Source organism: Cajanus cajan, chromosome 7, assembly GCF_000230855.2.
Source record: "Cajanus cajan strain Asha chromosome 7, NIPB_CcT2T_4, whole genome shotgun sequence".
NCBI lineage: Eukaryota > Viridiplantae > Streptophyta > Magnoliopsida > Fabales > Fabaceae > Cajanus > Cajanus cajan.
In genome coordinates, this window is record NC_138523.1 from 11,411,728 (window position 1) to 11,435,254 (window position 23,527).

At 34.6% G+C, this 23,527-nt stretch overlaps 1 protein-coding gene and 1 non-coding gene across 2 annotated transcripts; one reads left to right on the top strand and one right to left on the bottom strand.

Moving 5' to 3' along the window:
* Positions 1 to 3,967: 3,967 nt before the first annotated feature.
* Positions 3,968 to 7,724, bottom strand: LOC145949827 (uncharacterized). The gene is made up of 4 exons (XM_083060718.1): positions 7,518 to 7,724; positions 7,130 to 7,349; positions 4,864 to 7,018; positions 3,968 to 4,370 (listed from the first exon to the last, which is right to left on the bottom strand). Exons 1-4 carry the CDS (start codon positions 7,722 to 7,724, stop codon positions 3,968 to 3,970), a joined length of 2,985 nt encoding a protein of 994 aa, XP_082916844.1.
* Positions 7,725 to 8,415: 691 nt separating this feature from the next.
* LOC114914961 (small nucleolar RNA R71) lies at positions 8,416 to 8,520 on the top strand. Its single transcript, XR_003802801.1, has one exon. It is a non-coding gene; the product is annotated as a small nucleolar RNA R71 (small nucleolar RNA).
* Positions 8,521 to 23,527: the final 15,007 nt, after the last annotated feature.

Below are 23,527 nucleotides of genomic sequence, written 5' to 3' on the forward strand. Positions count from 1 at the left end.
AGTTCAGGCACTTGACCAAAACAAGTAAATCATCAGATAGTCTAAGCAAAACGGAAACTAAAACAGCTGAAATTTAAAATGACTGGAATTTAAAATGGCATAAAATTAAAATGGAACTCCTTTTCTTCAGAAAGTAGGTGACAGTGACCCTTCATCCTCTCCCTCATTCTCTTCTTCATTAACTCCTTCTTGCCTATTGCTTCCTCCCTCTTCACATTCTTCTTCTGAATGCATTGTTTGTCCATGCTCTTGCTCCCCTTGCTCCCCAACATGATCTCCACCCCCTCCAGAAAAGATAGGGTTGTCCCCAAGCCACAGAATTGCTTCCTCAAATTGCTCAGGTGTAGGCCATGGGTATAAGCTATCACCTGTGTCTGCCCAGTGTAAGGTGTAATTGTAGAAATAAGAGTGCAACACCAACTGTCCTCTGTGATTCGTAGCTTGTTGAAGCTGGACATGGCACATATGAGACATTTGTAGCTGGTGTTGCACTTCCATATGTTGGAATTGTTGAGTCATGTAGGTCTGCATAGTGGATAAATCAAAGGGCCCAGTTGGTGGGGCTGGAGGTGAGGGAATGGATGGTGGAGGGTGTTGTGATAGTGTGCGGGATCTTCTAGATGCTCTTGGAAACTCTCTTTGATTATAGAATCAGGCCTTGACGAACACATGATCAATTTTCTTTCTTATGGGAGTAAGTGGTTGTGGAATATGCACTCCCTTTGCCTTGCACATACCAGTGATCAGTCCCAGAAAAGCTAATGGCCGCACCGCTCTAGATTTTGAGGGCTTGGAAATAATAATGGCATGCATTTCATTAGATATCAAGGTATCAATGTCCACGTCTCTCTGTTGCATAATACAGAATATGAGCTTTGCTCGTGCAATGGTGATGTCAGAGGTGTGGGTGAGAGGAAGGACATTGCTGTATAAAACTGCTTGCCATAACCGAATAACAGATTTCAAGTCCGCTGTGAGTATATGGGTGGGTTGACTCCTTGTACCAGCCTGGTACTGGCTACCGGGAAGACTTAGAGTTTCCAGCAACAAAGCAGACATATCTTCATCCATGGCGGTGTGCATGAGCTTTTGGTATTCATCTTCCGAAGGAATGGCATAGTCAGTTTGCAAGTATGCATTAATGGCTTCCGGACTATAAGGAACTGAAATGCCTCGCACCCCAGAGGTTAGATCTTTTGAATCAGATTTAGTCGGGTAGGCATTGGCGTAGAACTCCCTGATCAGAATTGCATTGTATTTCTCTTCTGGTTGTCCCACCTTGGTCCATTTTCTTCTACTAAATTCATCACTGAAGTCTAACAGAGGAAGATATGTGACCACTGGTCGCTATGAAATTATATGTCTGCCCTCCAAATTTATAAATCTCGGTTGTTTAAACTTGTTCCGAAATCTGTTGGGCAAGAAAGTGAAACCCTTGGGTGGTTGTGATGGTGTGGGGGTTTCTTCGTCCTCAGAAGATGAAGATGAATTTGGAGTAGAAGCTGCCACTTTTTCCTTTTACGATTAGTCAGAATTTCGTGGGTTGGTCAAGAACCACCACCTCTTGAGCGAGCCATCTGAAAATTTGATAACCAACCTTACATCCAAGTTAATCCACAAATTGATCATACAAACAAAACACAATGCTTCATGGGGCATAAGGAATGATCAATAAGCATTCTAACATGTGAAACGCTAAAGTTATTTCAAACCCAGAAATGAACAAGCAATTATTTCAACAAGAATCTTACACATGTATTTGAACAACAACCATTAATGAAGTACTATTAGCACTAACATCTTATTCACAGCAATGATCAACCCAGTGTTCCAAGGAAAAATCTTTTTAAGTATGGCAACCATCAATCAACCAACTCTTAACAACAAGAATTATCAATCCACATAATGATTTTACACATTAAAAAATGAACACATATTCACTCAAGTATTTAACCAAACACATGGTGGACACGATAAAGAAAAGCAAAATGCATGTTAATTCCTGCCATGCAAGGCTTCAACTTCTTCATAAAAATGGAATATTTTAGTGATCAATCTTTTCCCCAACGTTCATTGTTTTCAAATAAAAAATTCCTCTCATTCAGGTATTTCATCAAACACAAAGCAAGCAGAAGATGAGAAGATTCATCCATGCGCAAGATTGAAGGATTAAACACCCAAATTCATGTTATCCAGTCCAAAGAGAAAATAGCCAAAATGTATGCTTCCACATTGATGAACAGGTTCAAAAAAAAACATGATGAGAATCATGGAGGGAGTTCATGAAAGATGAAGAACCTACAAATACGTCTCATGCAATGAAGAAAGAAATAAGAAAGATGGAGACTTTACCTTATAATCCTAGCAAAAAGTGAGTGCTTTGATGTTTTAGTGTGTGATGAATGAAGAAAAATGAAACCTTGATGCCTAAGAATGGGAACTTTATAGAGAAAATGTGAGGGGAAGATGAAAAGATGAAGAACCACGAAGTTGCAAGAGTGGGGGGGGGGGGGCTCGGTTTTTAAACTGATAAAAACTGTTCACATGGCCCCTATTTATACGTCTTCGTGTTTGGGCGCATAGCCACGAGCCACCGCTGCAGCGGTGGCTAATTAAATTTGAATTTTGGCTCTAGAGAGTGAGCGCTTAAGCTGTGAAAGCTGGCGCTTGAGCGCTGGAAATAGAACCACACCACAAAAAATTGGCGCTATGGCTGCAGAATTTGACGCTACAGCGGTGGGATTTTATGGGGTCCAGAGAGTGAGCGCTTTAGCTGTGGAAGCTGGCACTGTGGCTGTGAATTTATTTGTACCTACAGTGAGTTGGCGCCATGGTTGTGAGCTTGGCGCTTGAGCATTGAGAGTTAGATATGTCAAAATAACATCGATATAAACTTGGCGCCTTAGCGGTGGAGCTAGTGCTTAAGCGCTAGAATTTGAAACATACCAAAAAGTCCAACAGAGAGTTGGCACCATGGCTGTGAGCATGGCGCTTGAGTAGTGGGACTTAGAATTTCATTTCTAAGCATGAAAATAACTCCTTCAAGCATTCATCTAAGATAACCTTCATTTTTAAAGAAAATGACTTGAATTCTTAAACGTGGAAGCCAGATTCATTCTGAGCTTTCACTTGAGCTTTTCAACTAAACCATCATCTCACATTGGTACCTCTATCAACACCTTAAAACCTCACAACCAAGTGTAGATTTAATTTGTTCATGAGAGTCCAAAACATCACAGAGAATTTCACTACTATTCCACACTAGACATCAAGATCAACATGTACTTAACCATCAAGCAACAGTAGTATGAACTCAGCCAAAACATATTATAACCTATACTACTATGTACTAAGAATTAGAATAATCACAAACTCAAGACCCAAAAATTGCACAACCAACAATAAAACATCAAAGTAAATTCCTACCCACTAACACACAAACACAAACAGACCTTAAACTAGATCAGCAATGTTAACACATTCCAAAACATGCAATCATCAAGCAAAATTCATTTTGAAATCAAGCAACTCTATGAACAAAAACTCTTAACTACTCACTATTCAAAACAAAACTTAATTTAAACTAAAATTAAACAAGAACATGTTAATTTATTGTCTTTAGCTTGACAATTCCTGTATGATCATGGCTCCTTCAGATGAGTAGTGGTAGTGAGTCTTTCAACCTCACCACCCAAATAGTGTTTGAGCCTTTGACCATTCACTAACCAAGTCCTTCCAGAGGCAGGATCTTCAAGTTCAATTACTCCATATGATTTGACAGATTTAATTGAGAAAGGGCCTGACCACTTAGATTTGAGTTTCCCAGGGAAAAGTTTCAACGTGGAATTGAACAATAATACTTGTTGGCCAGGTTAGAAGTTCCTGTTCATAATTTTCTTGTCATGGTATAGCTTAGCATTGTGCTTGTAAGATCTAGAAGGCTTATAAGCTTGCAACCTCATTTCTTCTAGTTCATGCAATTGGAGCTTTTTTTTTCCCCTACAGCCTTCAAGTTATAATTTAAAGCCTTCAAAGCCCAGAATGCTTTATGTTCCAATTCCACCGGGAGATGACAAGCCTTACCATAGACAAGATGAAATGGTGAGAACCAAATAGGAGATTTAAATGCAGTCCTATAGGCCCATAGTGTATCATCTAACTTCAAAGCCCAATCCTTCCTATAACTAGCTACTGTCTTCTCCATAATTCTCTTTAACTCTCTGTTAGAAACCTCAGCCTGTCCATTGGTTTGAGGATAATAAGGTGTGGCCACCTTGTGCCTCACATTATAGTGCTCCAGAACTTTTTGCAACTGAGCATTACAAAAATGAGATCCACCATTACTAATGAGTACCCTTGGTGATCCAAACCTGCAAAAAATGTTTTTCTTTAAAAATTTTATGACAGTTCTGGCATCAGCTTTCTGCAAAGCACTAGCCTCCACCCGTTTTGAAACGTAGTCTACGACCACAAGGATGTATTCATTCCCAAAAGATGATGGCAAAGGCCCAATGAAATCAATCCCCCAGCAATAAAAAACTTCCACTTCTAAGATGTTTTGCAGGGGTAACTCATGTCTCTTGGAAATTATCCCTGTTCTTTGACACTTATCACAACTCTTGCAATGTTCATATGCATCTTTGAAAAAGGTTGGCCAATAAAATCCAGATTGGAGAACTTTTGTTGTTGTTCTTTCTCCATTATAATGCCCTCCATAGGTGAGTTATGACAATGCCAGAAAATATCTCTGATCTCAGCCCAGAGACACATCTCCTTAGTAAACCATCAACACCTATCTTAAACAGATACGGATCATCCAAGACATAGTAATTAGAATCTCTGAAGAACTTCTTCCTTTGTTACCAGTTATACTCTTCCGGAATAACCCCTGCTGCTTTGTAATTTGCCATATCAGCAAACCAGGGTCTTTCACTCATTGCAAACAACTTTTCATCAGGAAATTCTTCTAAGATTTCTTCTTCTTGACTAGTCACCTGCTCATTAACAAGTCTTGATAGGTGATCAGCAACATGATTCTCACATCCCTTCTTGTCCTTGATTTCTAGATCAAACTCTTGTAACAATAGAATCCACCGGATCAATCTTGGCTTTGAATATACTTTTGTCAACAAATACTTGATAGCAGCATGGTCAGTGTAAACAGTGATCTTTGAACCCACAAGGTAAGAACAAAATTTTTCTAATGCATACACTATGGCAAGTAACTCTTTTTCAGTTGTTGCATAGTTAATTTGATTTTCATTCAGCACCTTACTTGCATAGTGAATAACATGAAAAATTTTATCCTTCCTTTGGCCCAAAGCAGCTCCTATAACATAATCACTAGCATCACACATTAGTTCAAAATCAATTTTCCAATCAGGAGCAGTGATTATAGGGGCTAAAACAAGCTTACTTTTTAACAGTTCAAAAGCCTGTAAACAATCATTATCAAAATCAAACTTGTTATTTTTAAGAAGAAGGTTACTGAGAGGCTTAACTATCTTGGAGAAATCTTTTATGAATCTTCTGTAGAATCCTGCGTGCCCCAAAAAGCTTTTAATTCCCTTCACGCTGATTGGTGGTGGCAGTTTTGAAATGATATCTACCTTGGCTGGATCTACCTCTATTCCTTTTTGAGAAACTTTATGGCCAAGAACAATGCCCTCTCTGACCATGAAGTGACCTTTCTCCCAGTTCAGCACCAAATTAGTATCTACACACCTTTTGAGAACAGTGTTGAGATTCTTATGGCAAACTTCAAAGGACGAGCCGAACACGGAGAAATCATCCATGAAGATTTCTATGCATTGCTCCACCAAATCAAAAAAAATTGCAAACATGCAATGTTCAAAGGTAGCTAGTGCATTACACAATCCAAATGGCATTTTCCTATATGCAAATTCACCAAAGGGACAAGTAAAAGCTATCATCTCTTGGTCTTCCGGATCCACAACAATCTGATTGTAACCTGAGTAACCATCCAGAAAGCAATAGTAAGCTTGCCCTGCTAACCTTTCAAGCATTTGATCCATGAAAGGCAATGGGTAGTGATCTTTTCTTGTGGCTTGGTTCAACTTCCTATAGTCTATACACATCCTCCACCCAGTCACAGTACGAGTGGGAATCACTTCGTTCTTCTCATTATAAATCACAGTTATACCTCCTTTCTTAGGCATGACTTGAACAGGACTAACCCAAGCACTATCAGAAATAGGATAAATCATGACAACCTCAAGCAGCTTGGTCACCTCTTTTCTCACCACCTCTTTCATCGTTGGATTCAAGCGTCTCTGAGGTTGGGCTACTGGTTTATAATCCTGCTTCATATGAATCTTGTGCATGTAATAAGAAGGACTAATTCCTTTCAAATCAGATAAATTCCAACCAATAGCACCTTCAATGGCTTTTATCACTTGAATCAATCTACCTTCTTGTTCCTTTGAAGGCTGGCTACTAATTATGATTGGTTTTCCACCATTCTCTTCTAAAAAGACATACTTCAACTGAGGTGGTAACTGCTTCAATTCCAACTTCACTATTTGATCTTTTTCCTCCTTCTTCAATTCTTTTTTTGATTGAACATTGGCAGAAGCGTTTTCACCTTTAGTCAAAGCATCAATCACATCCTGAACTTCCTTATCTATGGCTTTATCCAACTCTTCATCAAATATAGACAAAGCTTTCTCCAATGGTGATGAATTCTTGAAATTATTTTGAGTTTCTAGATACACATCATCTAATACATCAATTCTGAAACAATCTTTATTGCCTTTCGGAAACTTCATTGCTTCGAAGACATTGAAATTAACCTCTTCATCTTGAACTCTCACCTTCATCTTTCCATCATCCATGTCAATAATAAGTATAGTTGTTTTCATAAAGGGTCTGCCCAAAATCAAAGGAACATCAACATCCTCCTCCATGTCCATGACTACGAAATCAACAGGAAACATGAACTTATCAACTTTCACTATCATATCTTCCACTATGCCATGTGGAAGCTTAATGGACCTGTCTGCCAACTATAAGGTCATTCTTGTAGGTCTTACTTCCACTTTTCCTATCTTCTTCAGCATGGATAAAAGGATCAAATTAATACTGGATCCAAGGTCTAAGAGTGTCTTACCCACTGATAAATTACCAATTGATACCAGGAGAGTGAAACTGCCTGGATCTCTGGACTTTTGAGGTAGAGACTTCTGTATAATAGCACTACATCTTGCCTCAAGCTCCACAGTCTCTTCTTCAAGGACTTTTCTCTTCTTAGTTAACAATTCCTTCCTGAACCTGGCATAAGTGAGCATTTGTTCCATGGCTTCAGTGAAAGGAATATTTATTTGGAGCTTCTTTACGATATCCAAAAATCTCAGGAACTACCTTTCTTTTTCTTTCCTAGAAGGAGCATGAGGGTAAGGTAAGTTTCTTATAGGAACAGTAGAACTGACTTCCTTGCCCTTCTTTTTATTTTTCTCCTTCTCCACATCATTTTTTTCTTCTATTTTCTCACTATTTACACTCTTATTTTTATTGCTTTCCTCCTCATTCTTCTCATCTTCTTCCTTAACCTCCCTCAATTCAACATTTTCTTTCTTTTCATTTTTCTCATTTTTCTCACTCACTCCAAAATCTCCACCAACTACCTTCCCACTTCTTGTTGTTATTTCTTGGCAATGCTCCTTGGGGTTGGTCTTGGTGTTGGCTGAAAATGGGCCTCCAGACATGTCAGCTAATTGTTTAGCTAGCTGACCCACCTATACTTCCAAATTCTTGATGGAAGCCTCAATATTTTTCTGGTTGTTCATAAACACTTGCATGAACTGGTTCAGAGTCTCCTCCAATTTACTAGTTCTTTCGTGCATGTGGTGGTGGCCTATTGGATGGTCCAACTTCATTCATCCATCCATATCCCTGGTTGTTGTTTCTCCAACCTTGATTCCCCTGCATATAATTGTTAGTATTATAATTACGGGAATTAAAGTTACCTCCTTTCTGTTGGTTACCCACGTAGTTGACCTCTTCTTCATTTGAACTCTCAGCACAATGATCATTGGGATGCTCTCCCCCACAAAAATCACACTTTAGAGAAGAATTTGATTGAGCTGGGGAAGAAGCAATAGCATGAAGCTGCTGTGGAATTTTGGCCATCTGCTAGTAAGTGCTTCAATCTGTTGAGATAGCAGCTTGTTCTGAGCAAGGATTGCATCACTGGTACTTAGATCAAGAACTCCTCTTTTATGAGATTGATGTCTCCCATGCTCTGCTTGGTGATCAGAAGATGCCAAAGACTCTATAATTTGAGTTGCTTCTTTTGGGCTCACAGTCATCATGGTGCCACCAGCTGCTGCATCTAATAACATCTTTACCTCAGGCTTGATTCCATTAAAAAAGACGTTGAGTTGAGCTATATCCTCAAACCCGTGGTTAGGACATTTTTTAAGCAATGACTTAAATCTCTCCCAGACTTCACAAAGGGTTCATTTGCACCTTGCCTGAAAGTTGTGATTTCTTATTTGGCCTTAATATACTTGGATGATGAATAGAATCTATTAACAAACTTATTTTCCACATCACCCTAGCTTGTCAGACTTTGATTAGGGTGAGATTGTAACTAGACTTTAGCTTTTCCCGTCAGAGAAAATGGAAACAACCTCAAATATACAGCTTCCTCATCACCTTTAGGAATTCCCATTGTTCCACATAGCTCATAAAAATTTGAACGGTGTGAGTATGGGTCCTCAAGATCAAGGCCAGCAAGTTGCTGTGAGCTAACCAAAGTAAGGAAAATAGGCTTCATCTCCATAGCTCTAGAAGTATTTGGAGCTGCTATATTGGAGAAATGCCTAGGACTATGTTGTTGTGTGTAATCACCTAGGGTCCTTCTTGGAGGCCTAGCTGTTCCATGTCCACCATTATGAGTTCCTATTCCTTCTTCAGCGATTTCTGATTCAAGGAATGGTTGATTTGATGAAGTAGAAGAACTTGGAAGATCTTGTTGTTGTTTTTGGAGTCTCTTCAACTGTCTAAGCCTTCTTGTCCTACTGTTGTTCCTCCTTGTCATTCTTTCAATTTCAGGGTGAAAATGTAATTCCTCGGTTGGAGTTTTCCCTCGCATACAAATTCAAGAAGTCTGTACAGCAAGGTGAGTCCACAAAACACAACAAGATAAATGTATCTATATATTATAAATATTCACAGAATGAATTATTTACACAATTACAAAATCAAAAGAACAAGAATTACTAAATAGCACCAAATCCCCGGCAACGGTGCCAGAAACTTGATGAGGATTTTGATAACACACCACTTGGAAAACGGACCAAGTTTTGTTGTAGAAATACAGTATTGTCCTTAGGGATTTGAGTGTTTAGTAATTCTTACTCTAATGATTTATGTGAAGATGTTGGTGTGGTTGCAATTGAGTTAAGATGATGTAAAGCAACATAGTAATATAAAATTAGTAAAAACAATTTTAAGAAACAAGGATTGGTTCAGAAGCACTTGCTAACTCTCAACTCTTCCTAAACAAATATGATTTCAATTTCATGACTTCCACGTTCATTTAGTAATTCAACAAGATTCCTCAAAGTTGAATCCTAAAGTGATTAATCTAAAACATGATTCCTCTATGTTTTATGATTAACACTTTGCATTAAGAAGAATAACTTGAACAAGGTGACTAAACAAATCAAGTTTATTCCTAGAGCAAGAGATGTTTAGGTGCAAGATTCAGTTCCAGTTTTCAAAAATGTTTTCCAACCGGATTCAAAAACCAAAAATCGTACAACGAATGATCAAACCGATGTAAGCATTAAGAGAAGAATCAAACACAAGTGATGAGAATGAAATACATATATATTTAAGAAGAAGAAGAGTTAGTAGTTACATCCAACCAATCCTAAATAGATTTAGCCACACATGGCCATTCCAAGATCAGATAACTAAAAGAAGAAATTACAAGTAGGGATTAGGGATGGCAAAACGGACCAGCCTGGCCCGTTTTGGTCCAGCCCGCCATTGGCCCGCCAAAAACGGGCCAGGCCAGGCTGACCCGCCAGTGTAAAATGGGCTGGGGATGCTGGCCCGCCCCGCCTAAGGACGAGCTGGCGGGTTGGCGGGCCAGCCCGCATACAAAAATAAAAATAATAAAAAATAGAAAAAAATATATATTTTATGTTCAAATAAAAAAAAATTGCTACAAATAAATAAATATAACCATATGAAATTAAAAATGCATACATATTGAACATAATATATGGTCAACAAAAGCAAATTACAAACTTAGAACAAAATCAAATAGAAATTAGTCCACTTACACCAAAATCAAAACCAAATTATGAACTTACAAATTACTTATAAACTAAATTTTTTGATAGACTACAAAACAAGTTCAAATACAATTAATTAAATTTGAATTTTTATTTTAAGAATATTAGAAGTTCTCTTGGAAGAAGTTGTCTCTACTTTTTTTCTTGATCATCTTAATCCTCATCTTCTACATCAAAATAAAATAAACATAAAAATAATTAAATTAAAATAAAAAAAATATGCGAGCCGGCGGGTTGTGGCGGGTCGGCCCGCTATTTGGCCCAGCGGGTTAGCGGGCTTGGCAGGGCGGGCTTGGCAGGTTGAAATGATTGGCCCGGCTCGCCAATTTTTGGCAGGCCAACGGGCCAGCCCGCGGGCCACGACCCACTTTGCCATCCCTAGCAGGGATGAAGAAAATGGAGTTGATCTTCGTTCCCAAAGGATTTAGCTTCCAAATCTCGTTCTCCCCTTGTTCTTCCCTCGTTTTGTGCTTCAATCTAATCTTTTTCCTCTGATTTGTGATACCATGTTTTCTCTCTCTTTTTTCTTTTATATTATCTTCGAAACAGGGGCCAAAATGAGATTTTTTTCTCTTATGGCTGCAGCTGTAAATCCACAGCTATGGCTGTGGAGAGTTCTTCAAGGTGAAGTAACCTCCAACACTACAGTTGTAGATCCACAACCATAGTTGTGACAAATCCTTCATGGTGAAGTAAGTCCCAGCGCTGCAACTATGAAACCACAGCTCTGGCTGTGTGTTTCTGGAATTTTTCTTGATCTCCCATGCCTCAACGCTTTAGCTGAGAACCTACAGCTATGGCTGTAATTCTCTAGAGTCCTATTTTTGCACTGCAAGTTTCCATAGCCATGGTTGCAGAACCACAGCCATGGCTACAAGTTTTTGACTTCCTGATTTCTCCCCAGATTCCCACAGCTAAAGCTCCAGATCCACAATTATGGATGTGGAACTCTGTCTTCTAAAATTTTTTGCAAAAAGGGAGGGAAATCATTAAGATTTTTCTACTACTCTTCTACCTATTTAGTATACTTTGATTCTTCAAATTTAGGGGGTAAAATATCATATATATATATATATATATCTATAATTTCCAAAAAAAGAGTACCAAAAGTTGAGTGTAAATTATGAACAAAAGACACTCAACAGTGATCAAATTTTGTCTTTAAATCATGTTTTTAGGCAATTTACAAGAATTTGATTGCTATTTTGTAGTTTAGGAGAAAGTTAGGAAAGAAGGAAGGAAGCAAAGGACAAAGTGGCGAGTTCAAAGTAGAAGGAATTTTCGGTTAAGTTTCCACACTAAGCCTCAGATCCATGCTCAGGCTCAGCTTGACAAAGAGTCGAGGAACAAACTCCAATCCTCAAGCTAAGCATGGAAATTGGCACTAAGCGTTAGTGTTCAAGAAAGTCATTCCTTTCTAGACCAATCCCTCACCCTTAGTGTGGCATCTTACGCTTAGCGTGAATTGTGCTGACATGTGATTAATCATGTAAGACAAAAACTTTCATGACCTAAAAGGGGGAATTTCGAGGATAGAAAAAGGAGAACCTTTCTTGGAGTCTATGTGGCGGCTATAGAGCTCTGGAACCTTCAAGATCAACCTTCTTCCTTTCTTCATCATTTTGTAGAGTTCTACATGTCTATGTGTAGCTAATCTCACCCTTGTTGGGGGGTTTGATGTAACTAAACCCATTCTCATGTAGAAACTCTAAGTGATAAATCTCAGTTGTTATTTAGCTTTATTGTTTTGTTTCCTGTGCATAATGCTTGTTATGGTTTAAGATGGGGTTATTTTATGGTATTTGTCTGAGGGAATATTTTATAAGAGTTATTTTTATCAGATGAGCATAATCTAATTTTATTCATGAGTTTCTATTTATAGAGAAAATTTGTTATACAAAATCAAATATTGACATTATCCTATTCTAAAAATAAGGAAACAAATCCTAAAATAATCAAAGCAGATTAAATTTAAATATTTGAAATATAATTCTCCTAAATTTGAGTGCTATTATTTTGACTGTTCTATTGGAATAATTCCTTCTTATTTTTGCCACCATTGTTGTTCTTCCATCTGGCTAAATATAGACCTTCCACAGTTCTTTCTTATCTCATAAGTCTCGTTTGTTCTAATGCTTGCAATGCATGTAACACCTCTGCCAAAGTGATCTTATTTAGATCTTTTGTGTTCTCCAAAGTTGTTACTGAAGCTTCATAACTTTTAGGTATAGTTACTAGAATTTTTTCAACAATTCTAGAATCAAGAAATTGTGTTCTTAGTAACCATACCTTATTAGCCATGCTAAGCAATTTTTCTAAGTATTGTTTGATTGTCTCAGTCTCATTCGTTCTTTGTATCTCAAATTCTCTCATTAAATTTAATACTTGCATGCTTTGAATCCATTCATCTCCAACATATTCTTCCTTTAGATAATCCCAAATTCTTTTTTCGATTTGAGAGTTATGATCCTAGTAAAAATATTTTGTGAAACACATGCAAAGAGACAACTTTTTGTCTTTGCCTTCTTGATTTTCTTTTCCTTGTGAATTTTCATTTGGGCTACGGTAGGATTGTCTGGCAACGCAGAAACATGATAATCTTCTTATACGGCTTCCCAGAGATCTAAAGCTTCTAGGTATACTCCATTCTCACCGCCCAAAGATCATAACTTTCTCCATCAAAAATAGGTGGAAAAATTTGTGAAAAGTTTATTTCTGCTTCCATCTCCAAGATCGTAACCTTAGCTCTAGATACCAATGATGTGGTTATTTTATGGTATTTATCTGAGGGGATATTTTATAAGAGTTATTTTTATCAGAGGAGCATAATCTAATTTTATTCATAAGTTTCTATTTATAGAGAAAATTTGTTATAAAAAATCAAATATTGATATTATCCTATTCTAAAAATAAGGAAACAAATCCTAAAATAATCAAAGCAGATTAAATTTAAATATTTGAAATATAATTCTCCTAAAGATATTTAGGCATATTCCTAACAGTTTGATCACCCCTAACTTGCACTTGAGGTTTTTAAGAGATTGGAAAATGATTTTAAACTTTTGAATGGAAATGGAGCAGTTAATGGTGCTTATTGCTAGGAACAGAGTAAATGACATTAGTTTTTCTTAAGCTCTGATTTTGAAAGTTGGTTTCTTGGTTAAACTATGCAAGGGATTGATAGGTTAATCTAGCAACTTATGCCAACTTGTAAGGGACTAGGGTTGGTTATTTTTTAGAGTGATTGATAAATTTTGGATGATGACTATTGTGAGCTCATTGATAAACACGAGTGATTTTGTATAGTGTTGCGCAAGTCCCTTACGAGACGATACTCATACTTTCATTGAACTACTTATATGATTTGGTATACTTGCTAAGGGAGATAACATCATATATCTTGAAAATCCTTCCTTCAAGTTTTGTGGATTAAACTTGAAAATTTCTTTCTCACAAGTTTTATAAGTGAAACTTGGAAACCTCTTCCTCATAAGTTTTCTAGCGAAACTTGAAAACTCTCATTCACAAGTTTTTTGTCAAAATTTGGAAACCCTCCTTCATATAATCATATGACCTCCTCCCTCATTTAAGACGGTGACCACCTTCTATAGGTCTGGTGATTCTTCTCATCTCAAGAATATCTATTTATTGACCTTACATCACAATCTTAAAAGAGGAAATAAATATCTAAAATAAATATAATATATTTCAATTCTAAATAATATCCTAAAAGAATAAATATTTTAAAATCTAAATAATATATAAGATATTTGAATTTAAAAATTTAAATTGTTTTTTCAACATTTTTTCCACCGGATGTTAGTTGTTGTCGAGATAATAAGTAGACAAAATATTACAATTAAAATAGTAAAAATGCCAAATTTATGAAATAACGATAAAAATTACAATCAAGCCTCATCTTGGTTGGATTAATAGAAAGAAGTAAAAGTAAATTTATTATTATTATTATTATTATTATTATTATAATATTGATCATGATTCAACTGTAAATTAATTATTGAACTTAATCGGTGTATGAATCGGTTGAATCATTGATTTTAAAAATATTAAAAATAATGATAATAGATCTGAACTCGGAACTTTGTCCGATGTTAACTACTATGTATTATTGTGGTTTAAACAACAGGTCAGCCAAATTTTGGTTTAAGCACAACTGTTATTCCACATAGAACCAATATTTGTTATCAACTCAGTTTGATCCTTCATTTTCACTGCCACCAAATGGAACCCAGCTTACCTTTATTCAAACCACCTTTTGAAAAGGAAGTCCTAACCAACCACTACTATTACTTCCCTACAACGTGCATTCTAGATGCAACATTATTTTCATCTTTAACCACAACCTTAAGCAATTCTTCCCCTAATATAATTAACAGGGTTAACCACAAACTCATATTTATTGGTTATAACTTATTCAAAATTATAAAATTACAAAAGGAAAAATCATTACATAAAATGTGAAATCTATTAAATTTTGTATTTTTAAATAAATTTTAACTAATAAAAAAATGTATTTATACAATAATTTGTATTATATTATCACTTTTATCATCTTTCTATCATTTTAAAGAGAAATATGAGATAAACATAAAAATAATTTGCCCAAAATTGTTATACTGAACACCTCAAAATAATGTTGATAAGCACGGGCATGAATTAGTGGGTGGTGATTTGACTGTTTCCACCTCAAAGTTTGAACACCCCACCTGGGTTGCTTGGAAACACTGTTTGTGTCTATGTAAATGGATTGGACCCATTTCATGCTCACACACTGCTTAATTGCTGGATACAATTACATATGGAGACTACAAACAATGTGCATCATCAAGTTGTTGATCTAGCAAGGTTTTGGATTTCATCTTCGTGGATAGAAAAATATAATTAATCAGATTTTATAATAGAAATTACTCTTCAATAAATCAGATAAATATATATATTTTTTTACTAATATTTATCCCATGCTAGCTTTTAAATTGTAATTATGGTCACGCCACCTTCATTTATGGTACGTCATTGTTTTAAATTGTGGTGTTTAGCGACTTTGATCAGTTTTAATTTGAAATGTTCAAATCATCTTATACATCCAGATCGTATTTTAATTTATTTTAAAATTTAATTAACTGCTCGTGGAAAAAAAAAAAAACTGTTTCAGATATTTATTAATATGCTTTTTTTTTAATTACTGGCTGTCATTTCCTTCTCAAATTTTTATCATTATTCTATTGCCTTGGCCTATAGTTAGGATGAGTTTGTTAAATTTTGGGAAATTTGTGAACCACGAGATAAGTCATTGTAACAATCTGAAGTAAAATGTTTATTCGTGAGATTGTGATTAGTTTGGTTTGTAATATTTAAGATCGTTATCTTGGCCTACTCCGATCATGAACTAGAGGTAGTATTAGTTGACAAAATATTAATGAGTAATAATTTCAATAATTTTTATTTAAGAAGATTTTTTTCCCCAAATTTATCGAGAATTGAGAGTAAAGTAATATGTCTAATAGTTCCACTTGTTTACGTTATGTTTAAGATAAAACAGTCTAATCTTATATTTTAATGCATAACAAACAAAAATAATGTAATTTATTCATTTCATATTACTTGTTATGTAAAAAGAAAAAAATAAGTCATAAAATAAGTGTTATTTTAATTTTTAATGTAATTTTTTTCATTTATATCAATAATATTTTTTAAAAAAATATTGTTGCATAGGATTGCTTTTAAAAAAAAGATTAATAATAAAATTAATTCTATAAAATTATCATTATTTTTTTATCTATTTATTATTTTCTTTGTTTATATAAAAAAATTTAAAACTGACACTTATTATAAAAGGAATTGAGTATTAAATAAATGTGATGTATGCTTAACAGTTTTCTCTAAGTATGCAAGAATCATATATATGCAGTGGCATTCATCTAAATTATTAAGGTATGCAAGAATCATATGTCAAGAATAGAAGAATAAACACAACTTTCAAAATCTGAATTATAGCAACAACAACTATAAACATTACTTGCATAATAAATGCTACCAATGTTCAAGTTTGGTTGTAGCATCTTGAGGCTAAAGAAATCCCTCGACGTCTCTGAAGAGGAACTGCTACAAATATCAAAAGCAAAGCATTAAATAATTGTTGGCTGCTTAAAAACTGACATGTACCTTAGCTATCTTCGTGTCTTTTTCTCTTGTGCATTTACTATATATCCTTAGAAAAGAGATTTAACAATTATCACAAAATTAGTTTTTTACCATTCACAATAGTTGTTTTTATCTTTACTAACACTGTGTGGAAAATGGAGAAATTTGTGTGAGAATTATTGGGATTGAATCTAAAGAGATAAATTAATAAAATGAGTAGTGAGAATTAATTTTATATTTTTGTTTCATCTTAATAAAAAAAAAATAGTGAATTATTGTTAAATTTTTTAAAAGAATGTCAATTGTTGCATATAGTAAAAGGATCAAAGTCTAAATATTAAATTCACATAAAATAATCAATTTAGGTTTGAATGCGTGATTATAAAAGTTATGTTCTTAAATTTCAGACTCAGAAAACAGTTTAAAATTATGTTGTAAGCCATATTAAAAAATGTCAAGAATTGATTTTACTGATATTTCTCGTATGCAACCACAATTTATTCAATTTCAATATTCTTTTTAATCCAACAACATATAAATTATTTTAATTTTAATATATTATGTGAAAAATTTTAAATCTCTTAATTAAAGTCTCAAATATTCATTGATAAAGCTGATTAAATTATTTGCCTTAAGATATGAGATTTAAATATTGATTAATAATTTTTACATTAATCCTAACACTAAGTGTTATTAGGTTCCTTTCCATATTGTAATTTTAAAAGTGTTTTCCAATAGCAATCAAGTGATTCCATAGGATCATGTTTTGGGTGATCAAAACAAAATAACCATTAAAAGTAAGAGAGAAAACAATTGGTGGAATAAAACACCTCATTGAATAATATATAAGTTTACATAAAGTAAAATTAGTTATGCTAATCTTCAACATGAGTGAATTAGTCACTAATGAATAATCTAATAAACAAAAAGATTCAAAAAAGGCCCTTAATGGTTCTATCATGAAGGTTTTTATTAGTTCAAAAGACAATCTTAGATCTCATCGATTTTAAGTTTTGATGTTCACAAACAAAAAAGTCCTCGATCAATAGTATAAAAGTTTTTTTAAGAAAAAAACTAAGATGAACTTTCTAAGATGTAATTTTTCAATAAGACGGATCCTTGTATAAGACGAAAATTACATTAAGATAATTCTATTATTGAATAAGACGAACCCTTAGTCATAAAAAAATGAATTAAATCTTTATCATTTACGATCTCTAAACAAGAAATTGACTACGTTTTTTTTAATAGATCAAATTTTAAAATACTTCCTTTGTTCCAACGTTCTAGCAAAAGGAAAGAAAGACATGTTTTGCGTTAGAAAATGACAAACAAGTTTCTACAAACACAAAAGGTTGAAATCAAAAGTTGTTTCATCACTACAACGTGCTAATACACACATGACTTTATCCATTTGGTACCTAAAAGGTGATAAATAGCTTCTTTGATTAGATAAGAAGTGATAATTTAGTGAAAGTATTTAATACAAAAATTTATTACATCAACAAACACTTCTCACTTTAAGAAGCAAATTGTGAAGACATGTGAAACAAGTCATGAGAGAGAAGTTCAATAATTTGCAACAGTCATCTTTATTGAAGCCTTATAAAAAGAAGTTTGAAGTTCACAAAGAAGTGATGACGAAAATATGAAAACACAAGACATTGTTTCTTCATTCTTTCTGCAATTAACTTTGTACTTAACTTATTGTATCATGTCTTGAAAGGAAGATAAAGCAACTCTATTAACCTTTTATAACTTTGAGTTCTTGAGTTTGAGTTTGGAGAGACTTTTCTATAAAAGAATGCTTGTTGCTTGAACTTGAAAAGACTTGCCTATGAAAAAGTACTTAATATTAAAGTCTGGAGAGGTTTTGCGTAAAAAGAATATTTGAGTAGTTATTTGAAGAGTCAAGTTAAAGAATATTTAGGATTGAGTCACAAGTGGTTTGGTAAAGAATACTTAGGGTCAACCCCCTTTTAGTATCTCTCTTTTCTCCATAGTTTTTGTGTCATTTTGAGTTCTTTAAGGAAGACCTAATTTTTCCTCACCACAAATTATAAAACTTTTGTTTTTGGGCCTTTTACATGTCTCCAAATGTGAGCTTGTTGAGCCTTGTTTGCTTAAGCAATTAGGATGACTTGCTTAAGTGAGTTTTTGAAATTTTTTCCAATGGTTCTCGGGTTGATCTCGCTCAAGTGAGAGTGTAACTCAGTAGTCGCACCAAACAAGTTTAGTGTGAAATAGGCTTAGAGCCTTTGACTTGGTTTTCTTAAGTTAGTAGGTTACCTTGCTTAAGTGAGTCTTTTTTTGTGTGAACTTTGAAGGTGCTCTCAATCAAGTCTCGATCAAATGACTAGGATGACTTTCTCGACTCTTTCTACAAGCTTTTTTTATCTTTTTGTATCTTTCAAATGTCTGAAAGAACTATAAATATTTAAAATATATAATAAATAACAAAATATGTATCAGATAACTTATTTTACTTTTATTACTTATTCTAAGTAAAAATACAATTAAAAAGTGTAAGGACTCACCATGGTCCCTACACTAAGAGGACTCGTGCTAACTACACTAGTCATCTAAGATAAAATATTAAGATGGATAACAGAATATACATATAAAGGAAGTGATAAAAAAAATCAAATATTTATATACAAACTATAGTACTATGTATATACAGTCATCCAAAATAATAATGTCCTAGTATCGGTCAAGCACACCTAATCAATTACTCCAATAGTAACTTCGACATTGGAACAAAATATCAAACTCCTCAACAGTGGCCACATCAACTCCGACCTAACCTTGACCTGTTCTCATACAATGTATGATCATCACAATCTATTCACATGAAAAGAGAAGGGTAAGCTAGAGTTCAATAAACAACCATACAAGTACAGAATCTATACTACATATTCATCCAATCATATCCCAAGGGACTTCTATCTCACTTAATCATCAACTCACCAATCATGAAGTCAAACACCATACATTTCAATATAATAGAAATCATGCAATAAATGCAACTCATGACAGATATCAATGCATATCAATCATGTTAGTCAAATAGCCTTGTATAACTTAAGAGGGGGGGGGATGAATTAAGTTTTCCAAATTTTCCTCTTATAAAACTTTTCCGAATTACTTTCTTACAAATTCAATTCCTTAGATAAATTTATATGTAAATAATGAATGATGATACAAACTACTTAATCACAATTAACAACAAGTAATTAAAAAGTGTAGGGAAAGAAGAATTGCAAACTCAATTTTATACTGGTTCGGCCAATCCTGCCTACGTCCAGTCCTCAAGTCTACCACTTGAGATTTCCACTATTCTTATAAACCTTACAAGACTTGAATTCTCCAACACCTCGGAACTCACTTTCCTTGTGTTGAGATTCAAAAACCAACAAGGAGAAAAACCCTTTCTCCTTCACAGATCCAATGATCAATTTGGAATTACAGAATAACTCTCTTTAAAGAGTATATATACACTTTTATGATCTTAATGAACTTTTTTAGAATAATGCAAATGAATTTGGCCAAGATGTTTTTGTATATGACTTTTTCATAATAGAGTTCGTAAACTTATTTTGAAAAATTATAGGTATTTATAGACAATTATTTATTGGGTTGTTTCTTTTCATGAAGAGTTATAACTCTTTATAATTTTTCAGAAAAGATACTCTGGTAATCGATTACAAAGTCTGGTAATGGATTACCAGAACATATTTTTGCATAGTTTCAAAAACTTTTATGTAGAAAACTTCATATCAATAATTTCTTCCACAAATCTCTTTTAAGAAATGATTTGAACTATTCTTTAAAGCTTTTGTTAAGTCTTTTGAAAATAATTAATTTGAGATTTTTGAAAACTTATTCTCAAGGCCAAGCATACTTGCAATTCTAAAAGATTCTTTTACATTCTTAGCTAAGTTGACAAGACTTATCTATGTAACACTTGAGATCTTGTTCTTGCATCAACTTGCTTTAGCTCAACCTTGATTCTTCTTCAATGCTTTATAATCACTTTGGCATCATCAAAATATTTGTGCATATTTTCTTTCACAAATCATCTAATGCGTCGTCACGCATTGATCTAGGAGATCTCCTTAACAACAGAGGAGTATAAGTGACATCTCATCCTATCGAAACCACCCCAATCGTTTTCATGCCCAATGCGCCTACTCGTTCACAGTAAATCGGGATATGAATCCCCACTCGAGTTTACTCGGATAATGACACTTACACACTTGGAAGTTCAGTTCCACCGTCAGGTATAGCATAACTAGGTACATGCTTACCACGACCTTGGCATGCATTACCAAGTCACTTGTGGAGTTTGCCCACTAGTTATCCGCAAGGAACCACGCACCTTCCCCATTACTTAGTTAAGGGAATAGTCCTCAACCATATACCCCACTCCAACACTAGCTAAGGACTTAGAGGATACTCACCCAAACCAGTGGCCTATCCAAGCACTACTCTCACCCAAAACCAGTGGCTTATCTAAGCACCACTCTTATCTAAATCAGTGGCTCATCCAAGCACCACTCTCAAGAGACTTTATGTGAGCTCTTCCAGTTTGAAAACGTTTCCCCTCTCCTCAAGTCCTAGGCTAGACACATGTCATAAGGCATCACATGCAACAATGCATCTACATCATACATGGTCAATCTACCATCATGATCAATATTATTCTCATATAGACATATATACATATCCTATCATGTTTAAACATTCATATATATCATTACCAAGCATACATATGAACCATACTTCACCATACATCATATACCATACATACATGATCCAACTTTAACATTAAACATGCGAAGACATCATATTCAATTATAACACTAAACATATTCACGCCCACCGCAGGATAGGTCACGCCCAGCCTAAACCCAACCCAAGAGCTCTAGGGCTCTTCCATGCCCGACATCATTTAGACAAAGGCCCCCTTCAGGAATCACGGCTAGCGTAGTTTACATTGCGCCCGACCTCATGAAGCCAAAGACTTCTAAGGGATTCCTCGCCCAGCGCATCTAGCCCTACGCCTAATGCTATATTAGTAAAACACCATATAGAGCCACTATTTGATATCGCACCCGGCGTTGTTCTCCTCACGCCCGGCGTGACTCATCCAGAGGCTCTCATCTCAAGTCACGCCCAGCACGATTAACTTTGCGCCTGGCGTGATTAGGAAATGGTTGCCTCTGATGAATGCACGCTCGACGCCAAGAACATGCGCCCGACGCAAATTCAAACAGTAGCCCCAAAACCCTAGAAATTCCATCCAAAACCTAAAAAATCAGAAGATCCCAACCACATGCAATCCGTGAAAATAATACATAGACTCCATTCAATTCAAGAACAATCTCATATTCAACATACATATATTTGATGTATCAAAATCACCAAAAACCTTATTTTGCCCGAAACCCCTAAAATAAGAAAATCCTTCAATTCAGCCATTAATTCCCGAAACTCATGCACCAATTGAGTTCCTAAACTCAAATGCAGCCAAACAACCTACATTCTAGCTCCCCTCACCTGAAGAATTGGCTTAAGAAAACCAAGAAATGAGAAGAAGAATTTTCCTCGAAGCTCGACCCGCGGACTTCAATCCTCCAAAAACAAGCTTACTAGCCTGAATTCTAGGAAGAGACAGAAGGGATTAGTGATCTAGAGAAGAAGAATAATCAAACAGAAAAATTTGAGAGAGAAAGGAGTTCACGGACCTAGAGTCATTCTCTGTAAAACTTCTCTCTAAAACTTTCTTTGAGATTGAGTTTATGAGGCTCTGATTCTCAGAGAAAGCCTTATATAATCTTCTCTCTAACATCTAGTAAACTCTGAAATCAACTTACCACATTACAAAAAAAAAAAATGACATATCCAATAATTACTTAACATTACTTAGAAATATACACATTTAACAATTATTAATAATTAAAGATTGGTTGTAATTTGAGCTATTAAGTGAATTAGTATAGAAAATTAGGTTATGATTTTTATTGTATTTCTTATGGTGGAGTTTAATCGTGAAAAAATATTTTTTTAAAAATTAATATTTTACTCAAAGTTGTTTTTATATCATCATAGTCCACAAGACAATATTTGCTTTTGTTTAGATTTGTGCATGTGTACTTTTTGTATCATATATAAAAATATAAAATGTTTCTTTTGCAAAAAAAGAAATAAAGAAAAGTTTTAGTGAAAATATATAAAACACTGTTCAACCTTTTCTTCTCGTGTTTTGTATTATATCTTTTTCACCTAAGGTGAGATGAATGTAATTTTTTTTTTTGTAACTTCTCTGTTAAATGAGAGGCTTTTGTTAAGTTGAGTTTGAACTTTCGACACCATCCCTTCAACCTAAAATTTTGTTCATTAAAAAGATGTTGAAAACTAAAATTAATAAATCTTATCTAAAATATAATAATGTGTGTCAACAAAGATTAAATGAATTTGTTCCTCTATTATTAAAATTAAAGGTTTAATATGGTCTCTTAATTTTCTAAAATGATACAAATAATTTTTTTTTCCAATTAAAATTAATGATATTAACTTTTTTTTTACACTTACTGTAACGACCCGGCTGGCCACTACACTCACGATCACAGCGCACCGGAAACACTAGACAGAACAAAACGAGTATATAAATATAGGATCTAGAATATAAATATATACAAAGGTCCCAATCCGACTAGAGTTAGGGTGTACAACACAAAAATACATCCAAAGTCACTATGCCAAGTGGCTAAAACAAACAAAGCATCAAAAGGAGTCAGCTCCACCTGCCAGCTACAGATACACCACCTATCCCTGCTCTGCTCCCATACATAGTATGATCATTGCAGTCCAATCACATGGAAACAACAAAAGGGTAAGCTAGCATAAAAAGAAACCACATATAGGAAGATTTAAGTAATAATAACAACTACAACTATCAATACTTCATCAAAATGCATCCCGTCAATTCTTACAGCAAAATCATCCATAAGCATACAATGCGTCGTCACGCA